Source organism: Hemitrygon akajei, chromosome 25, assembly GCF_048418815.1.
Source record: "Hemitrygon akajei chromosome 25, sHemAka1.3, whole genome shotgun sequence".
NCBI classification, from domain to species: Eukaryota; Metazoa; Chordata; class Chondrichthyes; order Myliobatiformes; family Dasyatidae; genus Hemitrygon; species Hemitrygon akajei.
The window spans coordinates 21821082-21848041 of NC_133148.1; the positions used below are offsets into that span (position 1 = coordinate 21821082).

General features: G+C 49.0%; 1 protein-coding gene across 1 annotated transcript in view; it reads right to left on the reverse strand.

The window, feature by feature from the left end:
- LOC140716251 (uncharacterized) overlaps window positions 1–24014 on the reverse strand; it is a 122684-nt gene extending 98670 nt beyond the window's left edge. Inside the window, exon 1 of the mRNA XM_073028860.1 lies at window positions 23946–24014. Within this exon, the coding sequence (XP_072884961.1) occupies window positions 23946–24014 (69 nt within the window). The remainder of the gene's footprint in view (window positions 1–23945) is intronic.
- Window positions 24015–26960: the final 2946 nt, after the last annotated feature.

Consider the following 26960-nt stretch of genomic DNA (forward strand, 5'->3'; position numbering starts at 1 on the left):
CTGCAGTTTGGATGACTGAGTGAATCCCTTCCTACACACAGAGCAGGTGAACGGCCACTCTCCAATCTTAACTAGATGGTGTTTCTGTAGTTTGGATGACAGAGTGAATCCCTTCCTACACACAGAGCAGGTGAATGGACTCTCTCCAGTGTTAACTAGTTGGTGTTTCTGCAGTTTGGATGACAGAGTGAATCCCTTCCAACACACAGAGCAGGTGAACAGCCTCTCTCCAGTGTTAAATAGCTGGTGTTTCTGCAGGTTGCATGACTGAATGAATCCCTTCCTACACACAGAGCAGGTGAACGGCCTCTCTCCAATCTTAACTAGATGGTGTTTCTGCAGTTTGGATGACAGAGTGAATCCCTTCCAACACACAGATCAGGTGAACGGCCTCTCTCCAGTGTTAAATAGCTGGTGTTTCTGCAGGTTGCATGACTGAATGAATCCCTTCCTACACACAGAGCAGGTGAACGGCCTCTCTCCAATCTTAACTAGATGGTGTTTCTGCAGTTTGGATGACTGAGTGAATCCCTTCCTACACAGAGAGCAGGTGAATGTCCTCTCTCCAGCTTGAACTAGCTGGTGTTTCTGCAGGTTGGGTGACTAAATGAATCCCTTCCAACAGATGAGAGCAGGTGAAAGGCCTCTCTCCAGTGTAAACTAGTTGGTGTTTCTGCAGGATGGATGACTGAATGAATCCCTTCCAACACACAGTGCAGGAAAATGGCCTCACTCCAGTATGATCTTGCGTGTGTTTCTGCAGGTTGAATGACTGCATGAATCCTTTCCTGCACACAGAGCAGGTGAACAGCCTCTCTGCAGTGTGAACCTGCTTGTGTTTCTGCAGGTTGCATGACTGAATGAATCCCTTCCCACAGACAGTGCAGATGATTGGCCTCTCTCCAGTGTTAACTTGCTTGTGTTTCTGCAGTTTGGATGACTGAATGAATCCCTTCCAACACACAGAGCAGGTGAACGGCTTCTCTCCAGTGTGAACTGGCTTGTGTTTGTGCACGTTGGATGACTGAATGAATCCCTTCCAACACACAGAGCAGGTGAATGCCCTCTCTCCAGTATGAACTACCTTCTGTTTTTGCAGGTTGGATGACTGAGTGAAACCCTTCCTACACACAGAGCAGGTGAACGGCCTCTCTCCAGTGTGAACTAGCTTGTGTTTCTGCAGTTTGGATGACTGAGTGAATCCCTTCCTACGCACAGATCAGGTGAACGGCCTCTCTCCAATCTTAACTAGATGGTGTTTCTGCAGTTTGGATGACTGAGTGAATCCCTTCCTACACACAGAGCAGGTGAACAGCCTCTCTCCAGTGTTAAATAGCTGGTGTTTCTGCAGGTTGCATGACTGAATGAATCCCTTCCTACACACAGAGCAGGTGAACGGCCTCTCTGCAATCTTAACTAGATGGTGTTTCTGCAGTTTGGATGACTGAGTGAATCCCTTCCTACACAGAGAGCAGGTGAATGTCCTCTCTCCAGCTTGAACTAGCTGGTGTTTATGCAGGCTGGATGACTGAATGAATCCCTGCCAACACACAGAGCAGGTGAACGGCTTCTCTCCACTGCCAACTGGCTTGTGTTTCTGCAGGTTCCATTACTGAATGAATCCCTTCCAACACACAGAGCAGATGAACGGCCTCTCTGCAGTGTGAGTTTCCTTGTGTTTCTGCAGGTTGGATGACTGAATGAATCCCTTCCAACACACAGAGCAGGTGAATGCCCTCTCTCCAGTGTGAACTTCCTTGTGTTTCTTCATGTTGCATGACTGAATGAATCCCTTCCTGCAGAGGGAGCAGGTGAACGGCCTCTATCCAGTGTGAACTTGCTTGTGTTTCTGCAGGATGGATAACTGACTGAATCCCTTCCTGCACACAGAGCAGGTGAACAGCCTCTCTCCAGTGTGAATTTGCTGGTATTTCTGCAGTTTGGATGACTGAATGAATCACTTCCAACAGACAGAGCAGGTGATTGGCCTCTCTCCAGTGTGAACTAGATTGTGTTTCTGCAGGTTGAATGACTGAATGAATCCCTTCCCACAGACAGTGCAGATGAATGGCCTCTCTCCAGTCTGAAATAACTGGTGTTTCTGCAGGTTGGATAACTGAATGAATCCCTTCCTGCACACAGAGCAGGTGAACGGCTTCTCTCCAGTGTGAACTGGCTTGTGTTTGTGCACGTTGGATGACTGAATGAAACCCTTCCAACACACAGAGCAGACGAATGGCCTCTGTCCCGTGCGAACTTGCTGGTGTTTCTGCAGGTTGGATGACTGAATGAATCCCTTCCAACACACAGAGCAGGTGAGCGGCCTCTCTCCAGTGTGAACTTGCTTGTGTTTCTGCAGGTTGCATGACTGAATGAATCCCTTCCCACAGACAGTGCAGATGAACGGCCTCTCTCCAGTGTGAACTAACTGGTGTTTCTGCAGGTTGTATGATTGAATGAATACCTTCCTACACAGAGAGCTGGTGAACTGCCTCTCTCCAGTGCGAACTAACTGGTGTTTCTACAGGTTGGATGACTAAATGAATCCCTTCCAACAGATGAGAGCAGGTGAAAGGCCTCTCTCCAGTGTAAACTAGTTGGTGTTTCTGCAGAATGGATTACTGAATGAATCCCTTCCAACACACAGAGCAGGAAAATGGCCTCACTCCAGTATGAACTTGCGTGTGTTTCTGCAGGTTGAATGACTGAATGAATCCCTTCCTGCACACAGAGCAGATGAACAGCCTCTCTCCAGTGTGAACTTGCTTGTGTTTCTGCAGTTTGGATGACTGAGTGAATCCCTTCCTACACAGAGAGCAGGTGAACGGCCTCTCTCCAGTGTGAACTAGCTGGTGTTTCTGCGGGTTGAATGACTGAATGAAACCCTTCCAACTCACAGAGCAGACGAACGGCCTCTCTCCAATCTTAACTAGATGGTGTTTCTGCAGTTTGGATGACTGAATGAATCCCTTCCTACACACAGAGCAGGTGAACAGCCTCTCTCCAGTGTGAACTAGCTGGTGTGTTTGCAGGTTGGATGACTGAATGAATCCCGTCCTACACAGAGAGCAGGTGGACGGCCTCTCTCCAGTGTGAACTAGCTTGTGTTTCTGCAGGTTGCATGACAGAATGAATCCCTTCCCACACACAGAGCAGACGAACGGCCTCTCTCCAGTGTGAACTTGCTTGTGTTTCTGCAGTTTGGATGACTGAATGAAACCCTTCCAACACACAGGGCAGGTGATTGGCCTCTCTCCAGTGTGAACTAGCTTGTGTTTCTGCAGGTTGGATGACTGAATGAATCCCTTCCCACAAACAGTGCAGATGAATCGCCTCTCTCCAGTGTGAACTTGCTTGTGTTTCTGCAGTTTGGATGACTGAATGAATCCCTTCCAACACACAGAGCAGGTGAACAGCGTCTCTCCAGTGTGAACTAGCTTGTGTTTCTGCAGGTTGCATGACTGAATGAATCCCTTCCCACAGACAGTGCAGATGAATGGCCTCTCTCCAGTTTGAAATAACTGGTGTTTCTGCAGGTTGGATAACTGAATGAATCCCTTCCTGCACACTGAGCAGGTGAACGGCTTCTCTCCAGTGTGAACTTGCTTGTGTTTCTGCAGTTTGGATGACTGAATGAATCCCTTCCAACACACAGAGCAGGTGAACGGCTTCTCTCCAGTGTGAACTTGCTGGTGTTTCTGCAGGTTGGATGACTGAATGAATCCCGTCCTACACAGAGAGCAGGTGAACGGCCTCACTGCAGTGTGAATTTCGTTGTGTTTCTGCAGGTTGGATGATTGAATGAATGCCTTCCAACACACAGAGCAGGTGAATGCCCTCTCTCCAGTGTGAACTACCTTCTGTTTCTGCAGGTTGCATTACTGAATTAATCCCTTCCCATACACAGAGCAGGTGAATGGCCACTCTCCAGTGTGAACTAACTGGTGTTTCTGCAGGTTGGATGATTGATTGAATCCCTTCCTACACAGAGAGCTGGTGAACTGCCCCTCTCCAGTGCGAACTAGCTGGTGTTTCTGCAGGTTGGGTGACTAAATGAATCCCTTCCAACAGATGAGAGCAGGTGAAAGACCTCTCTCCAGTGTAAACTAGTTGGTGTTTCTGCAGGATGGATGACTGAATGGATCCCTTCCAACACACAGAGCAGGAAAATGGCCTCACTCCAGTATGATCTTGCGTGTGTTTCTGCAGGTTGAATGACTGCATGAATCCCTTCCTGCACACAGAGCAGGTGAATGCCCTCTCTCCAGTGTGAACTACCTTCTGTTTTTGCAGGTTGGATGACTGAGTGAAACCCTTCCTACACACAGAGCAGGTGAACGGCCTCTCTCCAGTGTGAACCTGCTTGTGTTTCTGCAGGTTGCATGACTGAATGAATCCCTTCCCACAGACAGTGCAGATGATTGGCCTCTCTCCAGTGTTAACTTGCTTGTGTTTCTGCAGTTTGGATGACTGAATGAATCCCTTCCAACACACAGAGCAGGTGAACGGCTTCTCTCCAGTGTGAACTGGCTTGTGTTTGTGCACGTTGGATGACTGAATGAATCCCTTCCAACACACAGAGCAGGTGAATGCCCTCTCTCCAGTGTGAACTACCTTCTGTTTTTGCAGGTTGGATGACTGAGTGAAACCCTTGCTACACACAGAGCAGGTGAACGGCCTCTCTCCAGTGTGAACTAGCTTGTGTTTCTGCAGTTTAGATGACTGAGTGAATCCCTTCCTACACACAGAGCAGGTGAACGGCCACTCTCCAATCTTAACTAGATGGTGTTTCTGTAGTTTGGATGACTGAGTGAATCCCTTCCTACACACAGAGCAGGTGAATGGACTCTCTCCAGTGTTAACTAGTTGGTGTTTCTGCAGTTTGGATGACAGAGTGAATCCCTTCCAACACACAGAGCAGGTGAACAGCCTCTCTCCAGTGTTAAATAGCTGGTGTTTCTGCAGGTTGCATGACAGAATGAATCCCTTCCCACACACAGAGCAGACGAATGGCCTCTCTCCAGTGTGAACTTGCTTGTGTTTCTGCAGTTTGGATGACTGAATGAAACCCTTCCAACACACAGAGCAGGTGATTGGCCTCTCTCCAGTGTGAACTAGCTTGTGTTTCTGCAGGTTGGATGACTGAATGAATCCCTTCCCACAAACAGTGCAGATGAATCGCCTCTCTCCAGTGTGAACTTGCTTGTGTTTCTGCAGTTTGGGTGACTGAATGAATCCCTTCCAACACACAGAGCAGGTGAACAGCGTCTCTCCAGTGTGAACTAGCTTGTGTTTCTGCAGGTTGCATGACTGAATGAATCCCTTCCCACAGACAGTGCAGATGAATGGCCTCTCTCCAGTTTGAAATAACTGGTGTTTCTGCAGGTTGGATAACTGAATGAATCCCTTCCTGCACACAGAGCAGGTGAACGGCTTCTCTCCAGTGTGAACTTGCTGGTGTTTCTGCAGGTTGGATGACTGAATGAATCCCGTCCTACACAGAGAGCAGGTGAACGGCCTCACTGCAGTGTGAATTTCGTTGTGTTTCTGCAGGTTGGATGATTGAATGAATGCCTTCCAACACACAGAGCAGGTGAATGCCCTCTCTCCAGTGTGAACTACCTTCTGTTTCTGCAGGTTGCATTACTGAATTAATCCCTTCCCATACACAGAGCAGGTGAATGGCCACTCTCCAGTGTGAACTAACTGGTGTTTCTGCAGGTTGGATGATTGATTGAATCCCTTCCTACACAGAGAGCTGGTGAACTGCCCCTCTCCAGTGCGAACTAGCTGGTGTTTCTGCAGGTTGGGTGACTAAATGAATCCCTTCCAACAGATGAGAGCAGGTGAAAGGCCTCTCTCCAGTGTAAACTAGTTGGTGTTTCTGCAGGATGGATGACTGAATGGATCCCTTCCAACACACAGAGCAGGAAAATGGCCTCACTCCAGTATGATCTTGCGTGTGTTTCTGCAGGTTGAATGACTGCATGAATCCCTTCCTGCACACAGAGCAGGTGAATGCCCTCTCTCCAGTGTGAACTACCTTCTGTTTTTGCAGGTTGGATGACTGAGTGAAACCCTTCCTACACACAGAGCAGGTGAACGGCCTCTCTCCAGTGTGAACCTGCTTGTGTTTCTGCAGGTTGCATGACTGAATGAATCCCTTCCCACAGACAGTGCAGATGATTGGCCTCTCTCCAGTGTTAACTTGCTTGTGTTTCTGCAGTTTGGATGACTGAATGAATCCCTTCCAACACACAGAGCAGGTGAACGGCTTCTCTCCAGTGTGAACTGGCTTGTGTTTGTGCACGTTGGATGACTGAATGAATCCCTTCCAACACACAGAGCAGGTGAATGCCCTCTCTCCAGTGTGAACTACCTTCTGTTTTTGCAGGTTGGATGACTGAGTGAAACCCTTCCTACACACAGAGCAGGTGAACGGCCTCTCTCCAGTGTGAACTAGCTTGTGTTTCTGCAGTTTGGATGACTGAGTGAATCCCTTCCTACACACAGAGCAGGTGAACGGCCACTCTCCAATCTTAACTAGATGGTGTTTCTGTAGTTTGGATGACTGAGTGAATCCCTTCCTACACACAGAGCAGGTGAATGGACTCTCTCCAGTGTTAACTAGTTGGTGTTTCTGCAGTTTGGATGACAGAGTGAATCCCTTCCAACACACAGAGCAGGTGAACAGCCTCTCTCCAGTGTTAAATAGCTGGTGTTTCTGCAGGTTGCATGACTGAATGAATCCCTTCCTACACACAGAGCAGGTGAACGGCCTCTCTCCAATCTTAACTAGATGGTGTTTCTGCAGTTTGGATGACAGAGTGAATCCCTTCCAACACACAGATCAGGTGAACGGCCTCTCTCCAGTGTTAAATAGCTGGTGTTTCTGCAGGTTGCATGACTGAATGAATCCCTTCCTACACACAGAGCAGGTGAACGGCCTCTCTCCAATCTTAACTAGATGGTGTTTCTGCAGTTTGGATGACTGAGTGAATCCCTTCCTACACAGAGAGCAGGTGAATGTCCTCTCTCCAGCTTGAACTAGCTGGTGTTTATGCAGGCTGGATGACTGAATGAATCCCTGCCAACACACAGAGCAGGTGAACGGCTTCTCTCCACTGCCAACTGGCTTGTGTTTCTGCAGGTTCCATTACTGAATGAATCCGTTCCAACACAATGTGGTGAACTAGATATACCTGTCTGACTGCTCCTGTGGCTCCTCCCAATACCCTGCTGACTACCCCTGTGGCTCCTCCCACAGACCCCTGTATAAAGGCGACTGTGGCCTGCTGCTCTCCCTCATTTCCCCAGGATGTAGTGTTGTTCTTCAGTCAATAAAAGCCGATATCTCACTTCCTAAGTCTCGGCGTGAGTTATTGATGGTGCATCAATTTTATTGACTGAAAGTTACAACATGGAAACCGCTTTACGCCCAGAACGCCTAGACTTGGACCCCCGAGACCCTGGAGCAGCTCTTGCCTTTGAACACTGGCTGGTGTGCTTCCAATCGTACTTAGAGGAGGTTCGTGCCACCGACTCGGCTGTTCGGCACAAACTTCTCTTCTCGAGGGTCGCCCCAAAAGTTTATTCGTTCATCAGGGACATATCCACCTACGAGGAGGCGCTTGCCGCCCTCCAAAGACAGTACCTGCGGCCAGTAAATCCAGTTTATGCACGGCACCGCTTGGCAACGCGAAAACAGCAGCCTACGGAGTCGACTGCTGAATTTTTCCGCGAGTTACTGACCCTAGCGCGGGACTGTGACTGTAAAGCGCTCACGGAACTCTTGGTCCGAGACGCTTTTGTGACTGGGGTTCGGTCAGTGTGTATCCGCCAGCGGCTGCTGGAAAAAGCTGATCTTACCTTACGCTCCGCGATAGAGACGGCCGATTCGATAGAGGCTGCGCAACTGTACGCCGAAGAAGTCCAACCGAGCCATTCCCCGGTTCCGAGCGAATTCGCCAACGCCGCTGCCAGTCGCGGTATCTCAAACCCCACGAATTCGCCAGGTATGAAACTCTGTTACTTTTGTGGGCTTCGGAAACATGCCCGGGTAAGCTGTCCGGCGCGCAAAGCGACTTGTTCCAGCTGCGGGAAGAAGGGCCATTTCGCCAAGGTCTGTAAATCTAAACCGCGCCCGGGGTCGAGCAGCGCCGCGTCTGAGACCTGGGGGCCGCCATTTTGCATGCCCGGATGTGGACAACCATCTTTGCCGGCGTCACCTGGCCCCGCCCCTACCTACCCGTGTGCGACCTGGGAGCCGCCATCTTGCATGCCCGGATGTGAGCGGCCATCTTTGCCGACGTCACCAGGCCCCGCCCCCGACTCGCCATCTTGCATGACCGGATGTGGACAACCATCTTTGCCGGCGTCACCAGGCCCCGCCCCTACCTACCCGTGTGCGACCTGGGAGCCGCCATCTTGCATGCCCGGATGTGAGCGGCCATCTTTGCTGGCGTCACCAGGCCCCGCCCCCGACACGCCCAGTTCTACGCTGGCTTCCGTGACCCTCGATCAAAGCGCCCCGCACCAGCTCGCAAGGTCGATGATGGACATCCTGGTGGAGGGGCACAGGACTAGCTGCCTGTTTGACACGGGCAGCACTGAGAGTTTTATTGACCCGGCCACAGTGAAACGCTGTGGACTCGTGACACGGCCGGCACGTCAGAAGATCACCTTGGCTTCAGGGTCGCATTCCACAGACATCCGGGTGGGTTGTGTAGCAACATTGGTGGTGCAGGGCACAGAATATCGGAACTTTGCGTTCCTGGTCATGCCTCGGCTGTGCGCACCTGTGCTATTGGGGCTGGACTTCCAGAGCCATCTCGAAAGTGTGACTATGGCATATGACGGGCCCCACCCGCCACTCACTGTCAGGAATCCTCAGTTTGGTGGGACTTCGCCATATACTCCGTTACCACACGCACATACACCCCGAACCCCACATCCCGCCCAGCACCATGCCGATAGCTGTGCTGCTGACACTATTTGCAACCTCTCCACCCTCAAGATCCCTCCCCCATCGCTGTTCACCAACCTGACCCCCGACTGTAAACCTGTGGCAACTAAAAGTAGGAGGTACAGTGCGGGGGACAGGGCCTTTATTCATTCAGAGGTGCAGCGGCTGCTCAGGGAGGGGATCATTGAGCCAAGCACAAGCCCATGGCGGTCCCAGGTGGTCGTTGTTCGGACTGGGCAGAAAAATAGGATGGTTGTGGACTACAGCCAGACCATCAATAGATTCACGCAGCTTGACGCGTACCCCCTACCCCGCATCGCGGATATGGTCAACCAGATAGCTCAGTACAAGGTGTACTCGACAATTGATCTGAAATCCGCTTATCACCAGCTCCCCATCCGCCCAGAGGACCGCCCCTACACCGCCTTCGAGGCGGGTGGCAGGCTCTATCACTTTCTGCGCGTCCCGTTTGGTGTCACAAATGGGGTCTAGGTCTTCCAGAGGGAGATGGACCGGATGGTGGACCAGTACAAACTGACGGCCACATTTCCCTATCTAGATAACATCACCATCTGTGGTCGCGACTGGTCGGACCATGACGCCAACCTCCAACGTTTTTTCCAGGTGGCCGATGCTTTGAACCTGACTTATAACAAGGACAAGTGTGTGTTCAGAACCACACGACTCGCTATCCTTGGGTATGTCGTGGAGAACGGGGTCATTGGCCCTGACCCCGACCGTATGCGCCCCCTGTTAGAACTCCCTCTTCCCACTACTCTCAAGGCCCTCCGGCGGTGCCTGGGTTTTTTTTCCTATTACGCCCAATGGGTTCCCCATTACGCAGACAAGGCCCGCCCCCTGGTCAAGTCTACCACCTTTCCCCTCTCTGCCGAGGCCCGCGCGGCCTTCAGCTGCATTAAAGGGGACATTGCCAAAGCAACGATGCATGCGGTAGACGAGACCATTCCCTTCCAAGTAGAGAGTGACGCCTCTGACGTCGCGCTGGCTGCTACCCTCAATCAGGAAGGCAGGCCAGTGGCGTTTTTTTCCCGTACCCTTCAAGGCTCTGAACTTCGGCACTCCACGGTGGAGAAAGAAGCCCAAGCCATAGTGGAAGCTATTCGGCACTGGAGGCACTATCTCGCCGGCAGAAGGTTCACCTTGCTGACCGACCAGCGCTCGGTTGCGTTCATGTTCAGCAGCCAACAGCGGGGCAAAATCAAAAATGATAAAATTTTGCGATGGAGAATAGAACTCTCCACCTATACTTACGATATCCTGTACCGGCCTGGCAGGCTCAATGAACCGTCTGATGCCCTATCCCGGGGACCGTGTGCTAGTGCCCAGCTCGACCAGCTGTATGCCCTTCATGCCCAACTTTGCCACCCGGGGGTCACCCGGTTTTATCACTTCATTAAAGCCCGGAACCTGCCGTACTCCCTGGAGGACATCAGGACGATGACCAGGGACTGCCAGATCTGCGCTGAGTGCAAACCGCACTTCTACCGTCCTGACACTGCGCAGCTTGTCAAGGCCACCCGCCCTTTTGAGCGACTGAGTATTGACTTTAAGGGCCCCCTTCCCTCCACCGACCGCAATGTCTACTTTCTCAATATTATTGACGAGTACTCGCGATTCCCCTTTGCCGTTCCCTGCCCCGACACTACTACCACGTCGGTCATAAAAGTCCTGCGCCAGCTCTTCACACTGTTCGGATATCCCTGCTATGTCCACAGTGATAGAGGGTCCTCCTTTATGAGTGACGAGTTCCGCCGGTTCCTGCTTGCTAGGGGCATAGCTACTAGTCGCACCACGAGTTATAATCCCCGGGGGAATGGCCAGGTGGAGAGGGAGAATGCCACGGTGTGGAAGGCCATACTTTTAGCCCTTAAGTCACAAGGGTTGCCGGTCTCCCGATGGCAGGAGGTCCTCCCTGAGGCACTCCACTCTATCCGCTCCCTGTTGTGTACGTCCACTAATGCCACCCCTCACGAACGCTTATTCTCTTTTCCCAGGAAGTCTGTCACTGGGACCACCCTGCCAGTTTGGCTGACGTCCCCGGGGCCAGTGCTGCTGCGTAAACATGCGAGGAGTAATAAGTACTCACCACTGGTTGAGAAGGTTCACCTCCTGCATGCTAATCCCCAGTATGCCTACGTGGTCTTGCCTGATGGGCGGGAGGACACGGTCTTTGTCCGCGACCTGGTGCCCGCCGGAGCAGCAGACCACTACCCCGAGCACTCCACGGTAACTATGCAACCTGTACCCGAGGTGACTCCGCGCGCACCGTGCCCCACACAGACTCCGTATGCGTCTGTTCCAGGGCCCTCGCTCACACGCGAGGGATCCCTGACACCTCCTGTTGGGACAGAATTAACCCACTCTCCGCCTTCGGAGCACACACCACCTCCGGCACCTGTGCCGTCATCACCTCCGGCTCCTGTGCAATTGCAGCCGGAGCTCCGTAGATCGCAGCGAACGATTCGACCACCTGATCGACTTAACCTGTAAATATACTTGGGAATTTTTTTTTAAACAAAGGAGGGGTGAATGTGGTGAACTAGATATACCTGTCTGACTGCTCCTGTGGCTCCTCCCAAGACCCTGCTGACTACCCCTGTGGCTCCTCCCACAGACCCCTGTATAAAGGCGACTGTGGCCTGCTGCTCTCCCTCATTTCCCCAGGATGTAGTGTTGTTCTTCAGTCAATAAAAGCCGATATCTCACTTCCTAAGTCTCGGCGTGAGTTACTGATGGTGCATCACACACAGAGCAGATGAACGGCCTCTCTGCAGTGTGAGTTTCCTTGTGTTTCTGCAGGTTGGATGACTGAATGAATCCCTTCCAACACACAGAGCAGGTGAATGCCCTCTCTCCAGTGTGAACTTCCTTGTGTTTCTTCATGTTGCATGACTGAATGAATCCCTTCCTGCAGAGGGAGCAGGTGAACGGCCTCTATCCAGTGTGAACTTGCTTGTGTTTGTGCACGTTGGATGACTGAATGAAACCCTTCCAACACACAGAGCAGACGAATGGCCTCTGTCCCGTGCGAACTTGCTGGTGTTTCTGCAGGTTGGATGACTGAATGAATCCCTTCCAACACACAGAGCAGGTGAACGGCCTCTCTCCAGTGTGAACTTGCTTGTGTTTCTGCAGGTTGCATGACTGAATGAATCCCTTCCCACAGACAGTGCAGATGCACGGCCTCTCTCCAGTGTGAACTAACTGGTGTTTCTGCAGGTTGTATGATTGAATGAATACCTTCCTACACAGAGAGCTGGTGAACTGCCTCTCTCCAGTGCGAACTAACTGGTGTTTCTACAGGTTGGGTGACTAAATGAATCCCTTCCAACAGATGAGAGCAGGTGAAAGGCCTCTCTCCAGTGTAAACTAGTTGGTGTTTCTGCAGAATGGATTACTGAATGAATCCCTTCCAACACACAGAGCAGGAAAATGGCCTCACTCCAGTATGAACTTGCGTGTGTTTCTGCAGGTTGAATGACTGAATGAATCCCTTCCTGCACACAGAGCAGATGAACAGCCTCTCTCCAGTGTGAACTTGCTTGTGTTTCTGCAGTTTGGATGACTGAATGAATCCCTTCCTACACACAGAGCAGGTGAACAGCCTCTCTCCAGTGTGAATTAACCGGTGTTTCTGCAGGTTGGTTGACCGAATTAATCCCTTAAGAACACACAGAGCAGGTGAACGTCCACTTTCCAGTGTGAACTAGCTTGTGTTTCTGCAGGATTGATGACTGAATGAATCCCTTCCTACACACAGAGCAGGTGAACAGCCTCTCTCCAGTGTGAACTAGCTGGTGTGTTTGCAGGTTGGATGACTGAATGAATCCCGTCCTACACAGAGAGCAGGTGGACGGCCTCTCTCCAGTCTGAACTAGCTTGTGTTTCTGCAGGTTGCATGACTGAATGAATCCTTTCCCACAGACAGTGCAGATGAATGGTCTCTCTCCAGTCTGAAATAACTGGTGTTTCTGCAGGTTGGATAGCTGAATGAAACCCTTCCAACACACAGAGCAGACGAACGGCCTCTCTCCCGTGCGAATTGCTGGTGTTTCTGCAGGTTGGATGACTGAATGAATCCCGTCCTACACAGAGAGCAGGTGAACGGCCTCACTGCAGTGTGAATTTCGTTGTGTTTCTGCAGGTTGGATGATTGAATGAATGCCTTCCAACACACAGAGCAGATGAACAGCCTCTCTCCAGTGTGAACTTGCTTGTGTTTCTGCAGTTTGGATGACTGAATGAATCCCTTCCTACACACAGAGCAGGTGAACAGCCTCTCTCCAGTGTGAATTAACCGGTGTTTCTGCAGGTTGGTTGACCGAATTAATCCCTTAAGAACACACAGAGCAGGTGAACGTCCACTTTCCAGTGTGAACTAGCTTGTGTTTCTGCAGGATTGATGACTGAATGAATCCCTTCCTACACACAGAGCAGGTGAACAGCCTCTCTCCAGTGTGAACTAGCTGGTGTGTTTGCAGGTTGGATGACTGAATGAATCCCGTCCTACACAGAGAGCAGGTGGACGGCCTCTCTCCAGTCTGAACTAGCTTGTGTTTCTGCAGGTTGCATGACTGAATGAATCCTTTCCCACAGACAGTGCAGATGAATGGTCTCTCTCCAGTCTGAAATAACTGGTGTTTCTGCAGGTTGGATAGCTGAATGAAACCCTTCCAACACACAGAGCAGACGAACGGCCTCTCTCCCGTGCGAATTGCTGGTGTGTTTGCAGGTTGGATGACTGAATGAATCCCGTCCTACACAGAGAGCAGGTGGACGGCCTCTCTCCAGTGTGAACTAGCTTGTGTTTCTGCAGGTTGCATGACTGAATGAATCCCTTCCTACACACAGAGCAGGTGAACAGCCTCTCTCCAGTGTGAATTAACCGGTGTTTCTGCAGGTTGGTTGACCGAATTAATCCCTTAAGAACACACAGAGCAGGTGAACGTCCACTTTCCAGTGTGAACTAGCTTGTGTTTCTGCAGGATTGATGACTGAATGAATCCCTTCCTACACACAGAGCAGGTGAACAGCCTCTCTCCAGTGTGAACTAGCTGGTGTGTTTGCAGGTTGGATGACTGAATGAATCCCGTCCTACACAGAGAGCAGGTGGACGGCCTCTCTCCAGTCTGAACTAGCTTGTGTTTCTGCAGGTTGCATGACTGAATGAATCCTTTCCCACAGACAGTGCAGATGAATGGTCTCTCTCCAGTCTGAAATAACTGGTGTTTCTGCAGGTTGGATAGCTGAATGAAACCCTTCCAACACACAGAGCAGACGAACGGCCTCTCTCCCGTGCGAATTGCTGGTGTTTCTGCAGGTTGGATGACTGAATGAATCCCGTCCTACACAGAGAGCAGGTGAACGGCCTCACTGCAGTGTGAATTTCGTTGTGTTTCTGCAGGTTGGATGATTGAATGAATGCCTTCCAACACACAGAGCAGGTGAATGCCCTCTCTCCAGTGTGAACTACCTTCTGTTTCTGCAGGTTGCATGACTGAATTAATCCCTTCCCATACACAGAGCAGGTGAATGGCCTCTCTCCAGTGTGAACTAACTGGTGTTTCTGCAGGTTGGATGATTGAATGAATCCCTTCCTACACAGAGAGCTGGTGAACTGCCCCTCTCCAGTGCGAACTAGCTGGTGTTTCTGCAGGTTGGGTGACTAAATGAATCCCTTCCAACAGATGAGAGCTGGTGAAAGGCCTCTCTCCAGTGTAAACTAGTTGGTGTTTCTGCAGGATGGATGACTGAATGAATCCCTTCCAACACACAGAGCAGGAAAATGGCCTCACTCCAGTATGATCTTGCATGTGTTTCTGCAGGTTGAATGACTGCATGAATCCCTTCCTGCACACAGAGCAGGTGAACAGCCTCTCTGCAGTGAGAACTAGCTGGTGTTTCTGCGGGTTGAATGACTGAATGAAACCCTTCCAACTCACAGAGCAGACGAACGGCCTCTCTCCAATCTTAACTAGATGGTGTTTCTGCAGGTTGGATGACTGAATGAATCCCTTCCTACACACAGAGCAGGTGAACGGCTTCTCTCCAGTGTGAACTGGCTTGTGTTTGTGCACGTTGGATGACTGAATGAATCCCTTCCAACACACAGAGCAGGTGAACGGCCTCTCTCCAGTGTGAACTAGCTTGTGTTTCTGCAGATTGGATGACTGAGTGAATCCCTTCCTACGCACAGATCAGGTGAACGGCCTCTCTCCAATCTTAACTAGATGGTGTTTCTGCAGGTTGCATGACTGAATGAATCCCTTCCCACAGACAGTTCAGATGAATGGTCTCTCTCCAGTCTGAAATAACTAGTGTTTCTGCAGGTTGGATAGCTGAATGAATCCCTTCCAACACACAGAGCAGGTGAACGGCTTCTCTCCAGTGTGAACTTGCTGGTGTTTCTGCAGTTTGGATGACTGAATGAATCCCTTCCTGCACACAGAGCAGGTGAACAGCCTCTCTGCAGTGTGAACCTGCTTGTGTTTCTGCAGGTTGCATGACTGAATGAATCCCTTCCCACAGACAGTGCAGATGAATGGCCTCTCTCCAGTGTTAACTTGCTTGTGTTTCTGCAGTTTGGATGATTGAATGAATCCCTTCCAACACACAGAGCAGGTGATTGGCCTCTCTCCAGTGTGAACTAGCTTGTGTGTCTGCAGGTTGCATGACTGAATGAATCCCTTCCAACACACAGAGCAGGTGAATGCCCTCTCTCCAGTGTGAACTACCTTCTGTTTTTGCAGGTTGGATGACTGAGTGAAACCCTTCCTACACACAGAGCAGGTGAACGGCCTCTCTCCAGTGTGAACTAGCTTGTGTTTCTGCAGATTGGATGACTGAGTGAATCCCTTCCTACGCACAGATCAGGTGAACGGCCTCTCTCCAATCTTAACTAGATGGTGTTTCTGCAGTTTGGATGACTGAGTGAATCCCTTCCGACACAGAGAGCAGGTGAATGTCCTCTCTCCAGCTTGAACTAGCTGGTGTTTATGCAGGCTGGATGACTGAATTAATCCCTGCCAACACACAGAGCAGGTGAACGGCTTCTCTCCACTGCCAACTGCCTTGTGTTTCTGCAGGTTCCATTACTGAATGAATCCCTTCCAACACACAGAGCAGATGAACGGCCTCTCTGCAGTGTGAGTTTCCTTGTGTTTCTGCAGGTTGGATGACTGAATGAATCCCTTCCAACACACAGAGCAGGTGAATGCCCTCTCTCCAGTGTGAACTTCCTTGTGTTTCTTCATGTTGCATGACTGAATGAATCCCTTCCTGCAGAGGGAGCAGGTGAACGGCCTCTATCCAGTGTGAACTTGCTTGTGTTTCTGCAGGATGGATAACTGACTGAATCCCTTCCTGCACACAGAGCAGGTAAACAGCCTCTCTCCAGTGTGAATTTGCTGGTATTTCTGCAGTTTGGATGACTGAATGAATCCCTTCCAACAGACAGAGCAGGTGATTGGCCTCTCTCCAGTGTGAACTAGCTTGTGTTTCTGCAGGTTGAATGACTGAATGAATCCCTTCCCACAGACAGTGCAGATGAATGGCCTCTCTCCAGTCTGAAATAACTGGTGTTTCTACAGGTTGGATATCTGAATGAATCCCTTCCTGCACACAGAGCAGGTGAACGGCTTCTCTCCAGTGTGAACTGGCTTGTGTTTGTGCACATTGGATGACTGAATGAAACCCTTCCAACAGACAGAGCAGACGAATGGCCTCTGTCCCGTGCGAACTTGCTGGTGTTTCTGCAGGTTGGATGACTGAATGAATCCCTTCCAACACACAGAGCAGGTGAACGGCCTCTCTCCAGTGTGAACTTGCTTGTGTTTCTGCAGGTTGCATGACTGAATGAATCCCTTCCCACAGACAGTGCAGATGAACGGCCTCTCTCCAGTGTGAACTAACTGGTGTTTCTGCAGGTTGTATGATTGAATGAATACCTTCCTACACAGAGAGCTGGTGAACTGCCTCTCTCCAGTGCGAACTAACTGGTGTTTCTACAGGTTGGGTGACTAAATGAATCCCTTCCAACAGATGAGAGCAGGTGAAAGGCCTCTCTCCAGTGTAAACTAGTTGGTGTTTCTGCAGGATGGATTACTGAATGAATCCCTTCCAACACACAGAGCAGGAAAATGGCCTCACTCCAGTATGAACTTGCGTGTGTTTCTGCAGGTTGAATGACTGAATGAATCCCTTCCTGCACACAGAGCAGATGAACAGCCTCTCTCCAGTGTGAACTTGCTTGTGTTTCTGCAGTTTGGATGACTGAGTGAATCCCTTCCTACACAGAGAGCAGGTGAACGGCCTCTCTCCAGTGTGAACTAGCTGGTGTTTCTGCGGGTTGAATGACTGAATGAAACCCTTCCAACTCACAGAGCAGACGAACGGCCTCTCTCCAATCTTAACTAGATGGTGTTTCTGCAGTTTGGATGACTGAATGAATCCCTTCCTACACACAGAGCAGGTGAACAGCCTCTCTCCAGTGTGAACTAGCTGGTGTGTTTGCAGGTTGGATGACTGAATGAATCCCGTCCTACACAGAGAGCAGGTGGACGGCCTCTCTCCAGTGTGAACTAGCTTGTGTTTCTGCAAGTTTCATGACTGAATGAATCCCTTCCTACACACAGAGCAGGTGAACGGCCTCTCTCCAGTGTGAATTAACCGGTGTTTCTGCAGGTTGGTTGACCGAATTAATCCCTTAAAAACACACAGAGCAGGTGAACAGCCACTTTCCAGTGTGAACTAGCTTGTGTTTCTGCAGGATTGATGACTGAATGAATCCCTTCCTACACACAGAGCAGGTGAACAGCCTCTCTCCAGTGTGAACTAGCTGGTGTGTTTGCAGGTTGGATGACTGAATGAATCCCGTCCTACACAGAGAGCAGGTGGACGGCCTCTCTCCAGTGTGAACTAGCTTGTGTTTCTGCAGGTTGCATGACTGAATGAATCCCTTCCCACAGACAGTTCAGATGAATGGTCTCTCTCCAGTCTGAAATAACTGGTGTTTCTGCAGGTTGGATAGCTGAATGAATCCCTTCCAACACACAGAGCAGGTGAACGGCTTCTCTCCAGTGTGAACTTGCTGGTGTTTCTGCAGTTTGGATGACTGAATGAATCCCTTCCAACACACAGAGCAGACGAACGGCCTCTCTCCCGTGCAAACTTGCTGGTGTTTCTGCAGGTTGGATGACTGAATGAATCCCGTCCTACACACAGAGCAGGTGAATGGCCTCTCTCCAGTGTGAACTTGCTTGTGTTTCTGCAGATTGGATGACTGAATGAATCCCTTCCAACACACAGAGCTGGTGAACGGCCTCTCTCCCGTGCAAACTTGCTGGTGTTTCTGCAGGATGGATGACTGAATGAATCCCTTCCAACACACAGAGCAGGAAAATGGCCTCACTCCAGTGTGAACTAGCTGGTGTTTCTGCAGGTTGGATGACTGAATGAATCCCGTCCTACACAGAGAACAGCTGGACGGCCTCTCTCCAGTTTGAACTAGCTGGTGTTTCTGCAGGTTGGATGACTGAGTGAATCCCTTCCTACACACAGAGCAGGTGAATGGCCTCTCTCCAGTGTTAACTTGCTTGTGTTTCTGCAGGTAGGATGACTGAATGAATCCCTTCCTGCACACAGAGCAGGTGAATGGCCTCTCTCCAGTGCGAACTAGCTGGTGTTTCTGCAGGTTGGGTGACTAAATGAATGCCTTCCAAGAGATGAGAGCAGGTGAAAGGCCTCTCTGCAGTGTAAACTAGTTGGTGTTTCTGCAGGATGGATGACTGAATGAATCCCTTCCAACACACAGAGCAGGAAAATGGCCTCACTCCAGTATGAACTTGTGTGTGTTTCTGCAGGGTGAATGACTGAATGAATCCCTTCCTGCACACAGAGCAGGTGAACAGCCTCTCTCCAGTGTGAACTTGCTTGTGTTTCTGCAGATTGGATGACTGAATGAATCCCTTCCTACACACAGAGCTGGTGAACGGCCTCTCTCCAGTGTTAACTAGCTGGTGTTTCTGCAGGTTGGATGACTGAATGAATCCCTTCCTACAAAGAGAGCAGGTGAACGGCCTCTCTCCAGTTTGAACTAGCTTGTCTTTCTGCAGGTTGGATGACTGAGTGAATCCCTTCCTACATAGAGAGCAGGTGAACGGCCTCTTTCCAGTGTGAACTTGCTTGTGTTTCTGCAGTTTGGATGACTAAATGAATCCCTTCCAACAGAGGAGAGCATGTGAAAGGCCTCTCTCCAGTGTTAACTAATTGGTGTTTCTGCAGGATGGATGACTGAATGAATCCCTTCCAACACACAGAGCAGGAAAATGGCCTCACTCCAGTGTGAACTAGCTGGTGTTTCTGCAGGTTGGATGACTGAATGAATCCCGTCCTACACAGAGAACAGCTGGACGGCCTCTCTCCAGTTTGAACTAGCTGGTGTTTCTGCAGGTTGGATGACTGAATGAATCCCTTCCCACAGACAGTGCAGATGAATGGCCTCTCTCCAGTGTTAACTTGCTTGTGTTTCTGCAGGTAGGATGACTGAATGAATCCCTTCCTGCACACAGAGCAGGTGAATGGCCTCTCTCCAGTGCGAACTAGCTGGTGTTTCTGCAGGTTGGGTGACTAAATGAATGCCTTCCAAGAGATGAGAGCAGGTGAAAGGCCTCTCTCCAGTGTAAACTAGTTGGTGTTTCTGCAGGATGGATGACTGAATGAATCCCTTCCAACGCAGAGCAGGTGAATGGCCTCTCTCCAGTGTAAACTAGTTGGTGTTTCTGCAGGTTGGATGACTGAATGAATCCCTTCCCACACACAGAGCAGGTGAACGGCCTCTCTCCAATGTAAACTAGTTGGTGTTTCTGCAGATTGGATGACTGAATGAATCCCTTCCTACACAGAGCAGGTGAATGGCCTCTCTCTCCAGTGTTAACTTGCTTGTGTTTCTGCAGGTAGGATGACTGAATGTATCCCTTCCAACAGATGAGAGCAGGTGAAAGGCCTCTCTCCAGTGTAAACTAGTTGGTGTTTCTGCAGGATGGATGACTGAATGAATCCCTTCCAACACACAGAGCAGGAAAATGGCCTCACTCCAGTATGAACTTGTGTGTGTTTCTGCAGGTTGAATGACTGAATGAATCCCTTCCTGCACACAGAGCAGGTGAATGGCCTCTCTCCAGTGTGAACTTACTTGTGTTTTTGCAGATTGGATGACTGAATGAATCCCTTCCTACGCAGAGCAGGTGAATGGCCTCTCTCCAGTGTAAACTAGTTGGTGTTTCTGCAGGTTGGATGACTGAATGAATCCCTTCCCACACACAGAGCAGGTGAACGGCCTCTCTCCAATGTAAACTAGTTGGTGTTTCTGCAGGTTGGATGACTGAATGAATCCCTTCCCACACACAGAGCAGGTGAACGGCCTCTCTCCAATGTAAACTAGTTGGTGTTTCTGCAGGTTGGATGACTGAATGAATCCCTTCCTACACAGAGCAGGTGAATGGCCTCTCTCTCCAGTGTTAACTTGCTTGTGTTTCTGCAGGTAGGATGACTGAATGTATCCCTTCCAACAGATGAGAGCAGGTGAAAGGCCTCTCTCCCATGTAAACTAGTTGGTGTTTCTGCAGGATGGATCACTGAATGAATCCCTTCCAACACACAGAGCAGGAAAATGGCCTCACTCCAGTATGAACTTGTGTGTGTTTCTGCAGGTTGAATGACTGAATGAATCCCTTCCTGCACACAGAGCAGGTGAACAGCCTCTCTCCAGTGTGAACTTGCTTGTGTTTCTGCAGATTGGATGACTGAATGAATCCCTTCCTACACAGAGCAGGTGAACAGCCTCTGTCCAGTGTAAACTAGTTGGTGTTTCTGCAGGTTGGATGACTGAATGAATCCCTTCCCACACTCCGAGCAGGTGAACAGCCTCTGTCGAGTGTAAACTAGTTGGTGTTTCTGCAGGTTGGATAACTGATTGAATCCCTTCCCACACACAGAGCAGGTGAACGGCCTCTCTCCAGTGTAAACTAGTTGGTGTTTCTGCAGGTTGGATGATTGAATGAATCCCTTCCCACACTCAGAGCAGGTGAACAGCCTCTCTCCAGTGTGAATTTGCTGGTGTTTGTGCAGGTTGGATGACTGAATGAATCCCTTCCTACACAGAGCAGGTGAACGCCCTGTCTCCTGTGTAAACTAGTTGGTGTTTCGGCAGGCTGGATGACTGAATGAATCCCCTCCCTCACACAGAGCAGGTGATTGGCCTCTCTCCAGAGTGATCTCGCTGGTGTTTCTGCAGATTGGATGACTGAATGAATCCCTTCCTACACAGAGCAGGTGAACGGCCTCTCTCCAGTGTAAACTAGTTGGTGTTTCTGCAGGTTGGATGACTGAATGAATCCCTTCCCACACTCAGAGCAGGTGAACAGCCTCTGTCCAGTTTGAATTTGCTGGTGTTTGTGCAGGTTGGATGATTGAATGAATCCCTTCCAACACAGAGAGCAGGTGAATGGCCTCTCTCCAGAGTGATCTCGCTCATGTGTCTGCAGGTGGGATGAGTGAGTGAATCGTTTCCCAGATGTGGAACAGGTGAATGGCCTCTCACCAGTGTGATAGCACTGATGTGAGTGCAGGTTGGATGAGCGACTGAATCACTCCCCGCACTCAGAACAGGTTAATGACTTCTCCGTGCCATGAGTGTCAGATAGATGCACGTTTTCAGCTATACTCAGATAAGCCTTTTTTTTTGCAAGGATCCAATAGAATATTTTGATACTGCAAGGGAAATATTTGGACACTACTTCAGTGATTTGAAGACAATTTACAAGGTTCATCTCCAGGTTGGTTTTTCCAAGTCTCACCCCTACACTGAGCACATGTTCAAGTTCTCTGACTGGTGTGCTGTCTTCTTAGACATCTCTTCCTCCACATACAAAGATCACTGGTATTCAAGTTCTGGTGAACTGACATGGCAAAGCTGCCGTTATGTTTGAGATTCCCGTACAGAAAATCTGTCTTTTGTACCCTGAATAGTGTTTACAGAGACTTCAATGGGTGAAGGACAGTATTTCAGATTATATTATTTTAGTCTCCAAGGTGAACCCCCAGCAAGTTCAGAGAACAACTCCTAATCTTGCAGATTTCAGGCATCCACACTTGGTATCAAATTCCCAGACAGTCTGCTTGCCTATATAAGAATAGGAATGAGTTAGCCTGCAGTTTGAATCATCTCCTCTCCATCATTCAGTATGCCTTGACACTCTAAGCATGTCTCACAACCTTGCAGGGAGCACACGTATTTACACAGCTGCTGCTGGCGACTTTTCTGATCACTGTGACCACCATGCAAAGATTTTGGTTTTTTTTCCCTCTATACAGCACTAATTAACATCTTAATTCACTGCAAGTAAGACCCAGTAGTTCCTTTCAGGCTTCCTTATCAACTATGCCCACTATCTGCAAAGCTTTGAACATCAGCTAGTTCTGGAGATCCGGCCCCTTCTGATTTAATTGGAAGAAAATCACTAATCCACTTCGGAATCAGAATTCAGTTTATTCTCTCTGATTCATATGATGTGAAGTTTGTTTTGGACTGTTACGTGCTCAGTTTGATCACGAGACAGTGGCATGATGTAATTGGCTCATGACCCTGAGGTGATGTTATGTCACACTCCTGTATATTAGTTTGTAAGGTGCTGTATAATTTATGTATATTATATATTTTGTTGGTTTTATACATCTGTATAATTTTTTTGGGAAATAGTTGTTAAAATTTTGCTCATAATAGACCAAAATTTCCCCTTTTTGAAGGGAGGTGTGACCTGCTCACAGTTTGATCACGGGACAGTGGGATGATGTAATGGTCTTGTGAGTGGGATGATGTAATTGTATCTTGACCGTGGGGTGATGTTATGTCACGTGATGGCATATTCCAAACGGTATTTAAACTAAAGCCCGCGACTGTGACACAGTTCTCATTTTTATTTTTGTGCAACGTTGTTGTTTCCGGCCTGAGGTGTGGAAGCTCCACTGGTTTTGTTTGTTGCACGTTTATTTTTCCCTTACAGTCCCGTATCAGAGAATGAAGGCATTACCGGAGTTATCCGAGTTCAAAGAATTGGATAAAGTAAATGTCGTTCAGTGTTTTGGGGAATGATAGACCTTTGTGACTTTGTTCAGAAATGGTGGCCTGCATTTGAGTTAAACCCCTGCAAAGCCAGGAAGGTTTGTGTGGTGACCACCCTCCAGTCAAAAGGTCAGTTCCTTTTATTACCTTGTGATTTCTGCGAACAAGGCATCTCCAGGCTGTGGGATCGGCAGATCGTTGTTTCGGGGAACTCTCTCCTTACTGACTGTATAAATCACATGGACTTTTGAATTTATCACCTTAAGTCTGTGCTTAGATGAGAACTTGTTGAAACAGTTTCTAAGTTTGACTGTTAGATATTGCCGTCTAACTGTTAACTTCCGGTTAAGTTAGTCGTTTGTTTACTTTTCTAAGTTTTGAGCAGAGGTTAATAAATCCTGGGATTTGTTTTAAACCCTGTCTCAGTTTCATATTCATTGCTGATGCATTCGTAACAGGACACAGTACAATGATAGAGATAAATATATACCGCTTAAAAAGGAAATAATTACGCCGTGTTTATGGATCTGATAACAAGGGGAAAAGCTGTTCCTAAATCATTGAGTATTGTTCCTCAGACTCCTGCATCTTTTCCCAATGAGAGTAACGAGAAGAGGGCATGTCTTGGATGTTGAGGGTCTTCAGTGATTTCTAAAATATGTTTTATAACTTAATGCAAGATTAACTTGGAAATATGTTCTAGTCTGAATCCCAACACCTTGGCAGTTCACTAGTATCTGGGAAACCCACCAGCTCCCATTGCCCCTACCCACTCTTTCATACACACCGGCGGGGTGACAGGGAGAGCGTCGACTGTATCACCTATGCCTGTCTCTTTACCCACAGCCGCACACGAGCCAGAAACCAGTCTATCCAGCCGCGCACCGGCGCCACGCCACGCCAGTACATTCTCTAAACAGAAAATTCCCGGAGGCCCGAGTTCGGTTATTGCAGAAGAGGGAACAGAGAAGAACCGGACTGCGCCAAGAAGCAGGGCCACTGTGTGTCCGGAGCTTGTTGCAATTGTCCATCAGTCGGGTTACGGCCCCGGGTATCGATGAGACCCACCCGGAACCCAAAGCCCCGCTCCTACCAACTGAGGGTGTTCCAGTGCCTCTTGTTCACCGAGCGCATGCGCGCCATTCCGACTCAACCTGCGTTGCTCTGCGCCCGGGAACCGAGTTCAGATCACCAAGGGCGAATTCTGATGCGCGGAGAGTTTTGGGTAAGACTGCTGTCATCTGGAGCACGAAACTTCGTTTTCCCAAATGGCGTCTCACCGTGTTTTCCTGTAGAGGGAAAAAGGCCCCTTAAACATCAATGTGTAGTCTTTGTGTGAAACCATGGGTGATGGTTGAAACCTTACCTGAATCTTTCTCCCCGGAGCAGGAAAGGAATTAAGGGATATTCACGTTATAAAAGAGGAGATGCTAGCTGGACACCTGACTGTATATCCAGGAACACCGTGGGAAGCTAGTGGGAAAGAAGTTACGGTATCAGAATTAGGTTTATTATCACTGTCATGCTTTGTGAGGTTTGTTTTGTGGCACTATTATAGTGCAAGACAGATAATGCGTCAGTGTTGATGGACTGTTTAGAGATCTGATGGCAGAGGGGAAGAAACTATTCCTGAAATATTGATTGTGTGTCTTCATGCTGCGGCACCTTCTTCCTCTTCAGACTTTTAAAAGCGGTTGGCTGTCCGATATAAAGGCGCATTACCGCCGCCAACTGGACTGGAATGTGGTGTGGAAAGTTGGAAAATAAAACCTTTACTATTTCTCTTTCAAATGAAAGCTAAATTACCCCAGAAAGCCCCATAGATTGTAAGCAATGAAAGATGATACTGTGAATTAAATTAAAGTCACTCCCATAACTTAAAGATTTTAAATGAAAACCATCAATCCTCTAAAGATTGTAATGAAACCTGCATTTGATTTCTTTCAGCCTTCTATGCTTCACACTGTAATGTTAAACTGATTTCATAGTGATGTCAAAACCTACACCCCCCCGAGTGATGTTTTCCAACAAGATATAAGGAATAAATAAGTATAGTATGCCCAATTTTAAGTTATGTCAAAATAATCCCTTCCCTTCTTGTTTTACCCCTTCTCCTAGAAACCCAGCAGGTTTATGTATTCTGTAAAGGTGTCTCCCCTTATGTCCATTATCCCACAAAGTTTGCATCAATTCCCTAATTCTTAATGCTACCAACCCCTTAGCTTCTGATTTGCTAATTGGAAAGGCTATAGGCACTTGTGAACTTTTACCAGCATTTTCTTAGCTAAACAATCAACCCGCTCATTCCCCTCAACGCCTCTATGTGCAGGGACCCATAAGAAGCAAGATTTGTAAACCAATAACTGTACCTTGTATACAAAGTAATGTTTGATGAGCTTCCAACAGTAAATCTGACCTACTACTAGAATGTCCTGTTCTAAGACTCATCAAAACTGAAATTACAAATTTATATGGATAAATTTCCTCCACCCACTGTAAGCCTAAAATGATGGCAACCAATTCTGCTGTATATACTGATAAATTGTCGGTAAGTTGTTTCGTTATCGTTACCTGTAATTTGGTCACAAAAACAGCCACACCAATGTACCTAGTTAGATTATCTTTTGATCCATCTGTAAAAAAGATACCGTAATAATTTTCCTTAATTTTCCTCCTGCCAGACCATAGTAATGAGGCAAGGCACGTCTCAGATAGTGATGGTTCTTAAAGGTTGATGCCACCTTTTCAAGGCTCCTCCTTTTGAAGCTGTCCTCAAATGGAGGGGAGGTTTGTGCCACTGAGGGAGCTGACTGAATCTACAGCTCTCTGCAGCCTCTTTCAATCCTGCACACTGGAGCCTCCATGGAAGGTGGTGATATTGTGTATGTATTTGTGCCATATCTTGGTACTTGGATGTGACACTGGAAGACTGGGCGTGTCTAACCTGCCTTTATTGAGGAAAGGCTGCAATTAGAAGCTGGGGAAGTAAAGGCCAGTGAGCCTAACATCAGTGTCTGGGCAACATGTCGGAGAGCAACACAGCACCAATACAGCCACGTTGGCCCAACGGGTGGAGAAAGAGCTGGCGGGTAAGGGGTAAATCCAGGTTAGGTGGGGGGTGGAGATGACAGGCAGATGGGGGCAGAGAATCAGGATGACGTCAGAAGCTGGGAAGTGAAAAATGGCTGAAGTTGACAGAATCTGATAGGAGAGGATGGGGGACGTGGAATAAAGGGAAAGAGTTGGGAAGGGAACCAGAGGGAGGAGTGTGTGGTTGACAAACAGAGGGGAAAGACAAGGTGACAGGAACCCATTGGATCAAGAGGTGAGATGGTATCTACTGTGGACCTGTTGCTTCTGTAGGCAGATTGGAACAGATCCAAGTCACCTCTCAGGCAGGAGCTGATATGTTTCATCACTAACCTCTCAAAACACTTCATCACTGTGAATGTAAGTGCTACTGGGTGATAGTCATTGAGGCAGGTCACCACATTCTTTTTAGCCACCAGTATAATTGAAGCCCGCTTGAACCAGGTGGGCACCTTCACACCTCCTGAGCTTGTCAATGAATCCAAGTTCCTTGGGCCTGGTCATTACATTTTCACTCTGGATGTCCAGTGCCTTTATACCTCCATCCCTCACCAGGAAGACACAAAGCCCTCCACTGCTTTCTGGACACTTGACCCAACCAGTTCCCCTCAACCATCTCCATCTGGCAGAACTGGTCTTCACTCTCAATAATTTCCCCTTTGGCTCCTCCCACTTCCCTCGAAGAAAAGGTGTACCCATGGGCACTTGCATGGGTCACAGCTATGCCTGCCTCTTTGTCAGCTAGCTGGTATCACTCCCCAAATC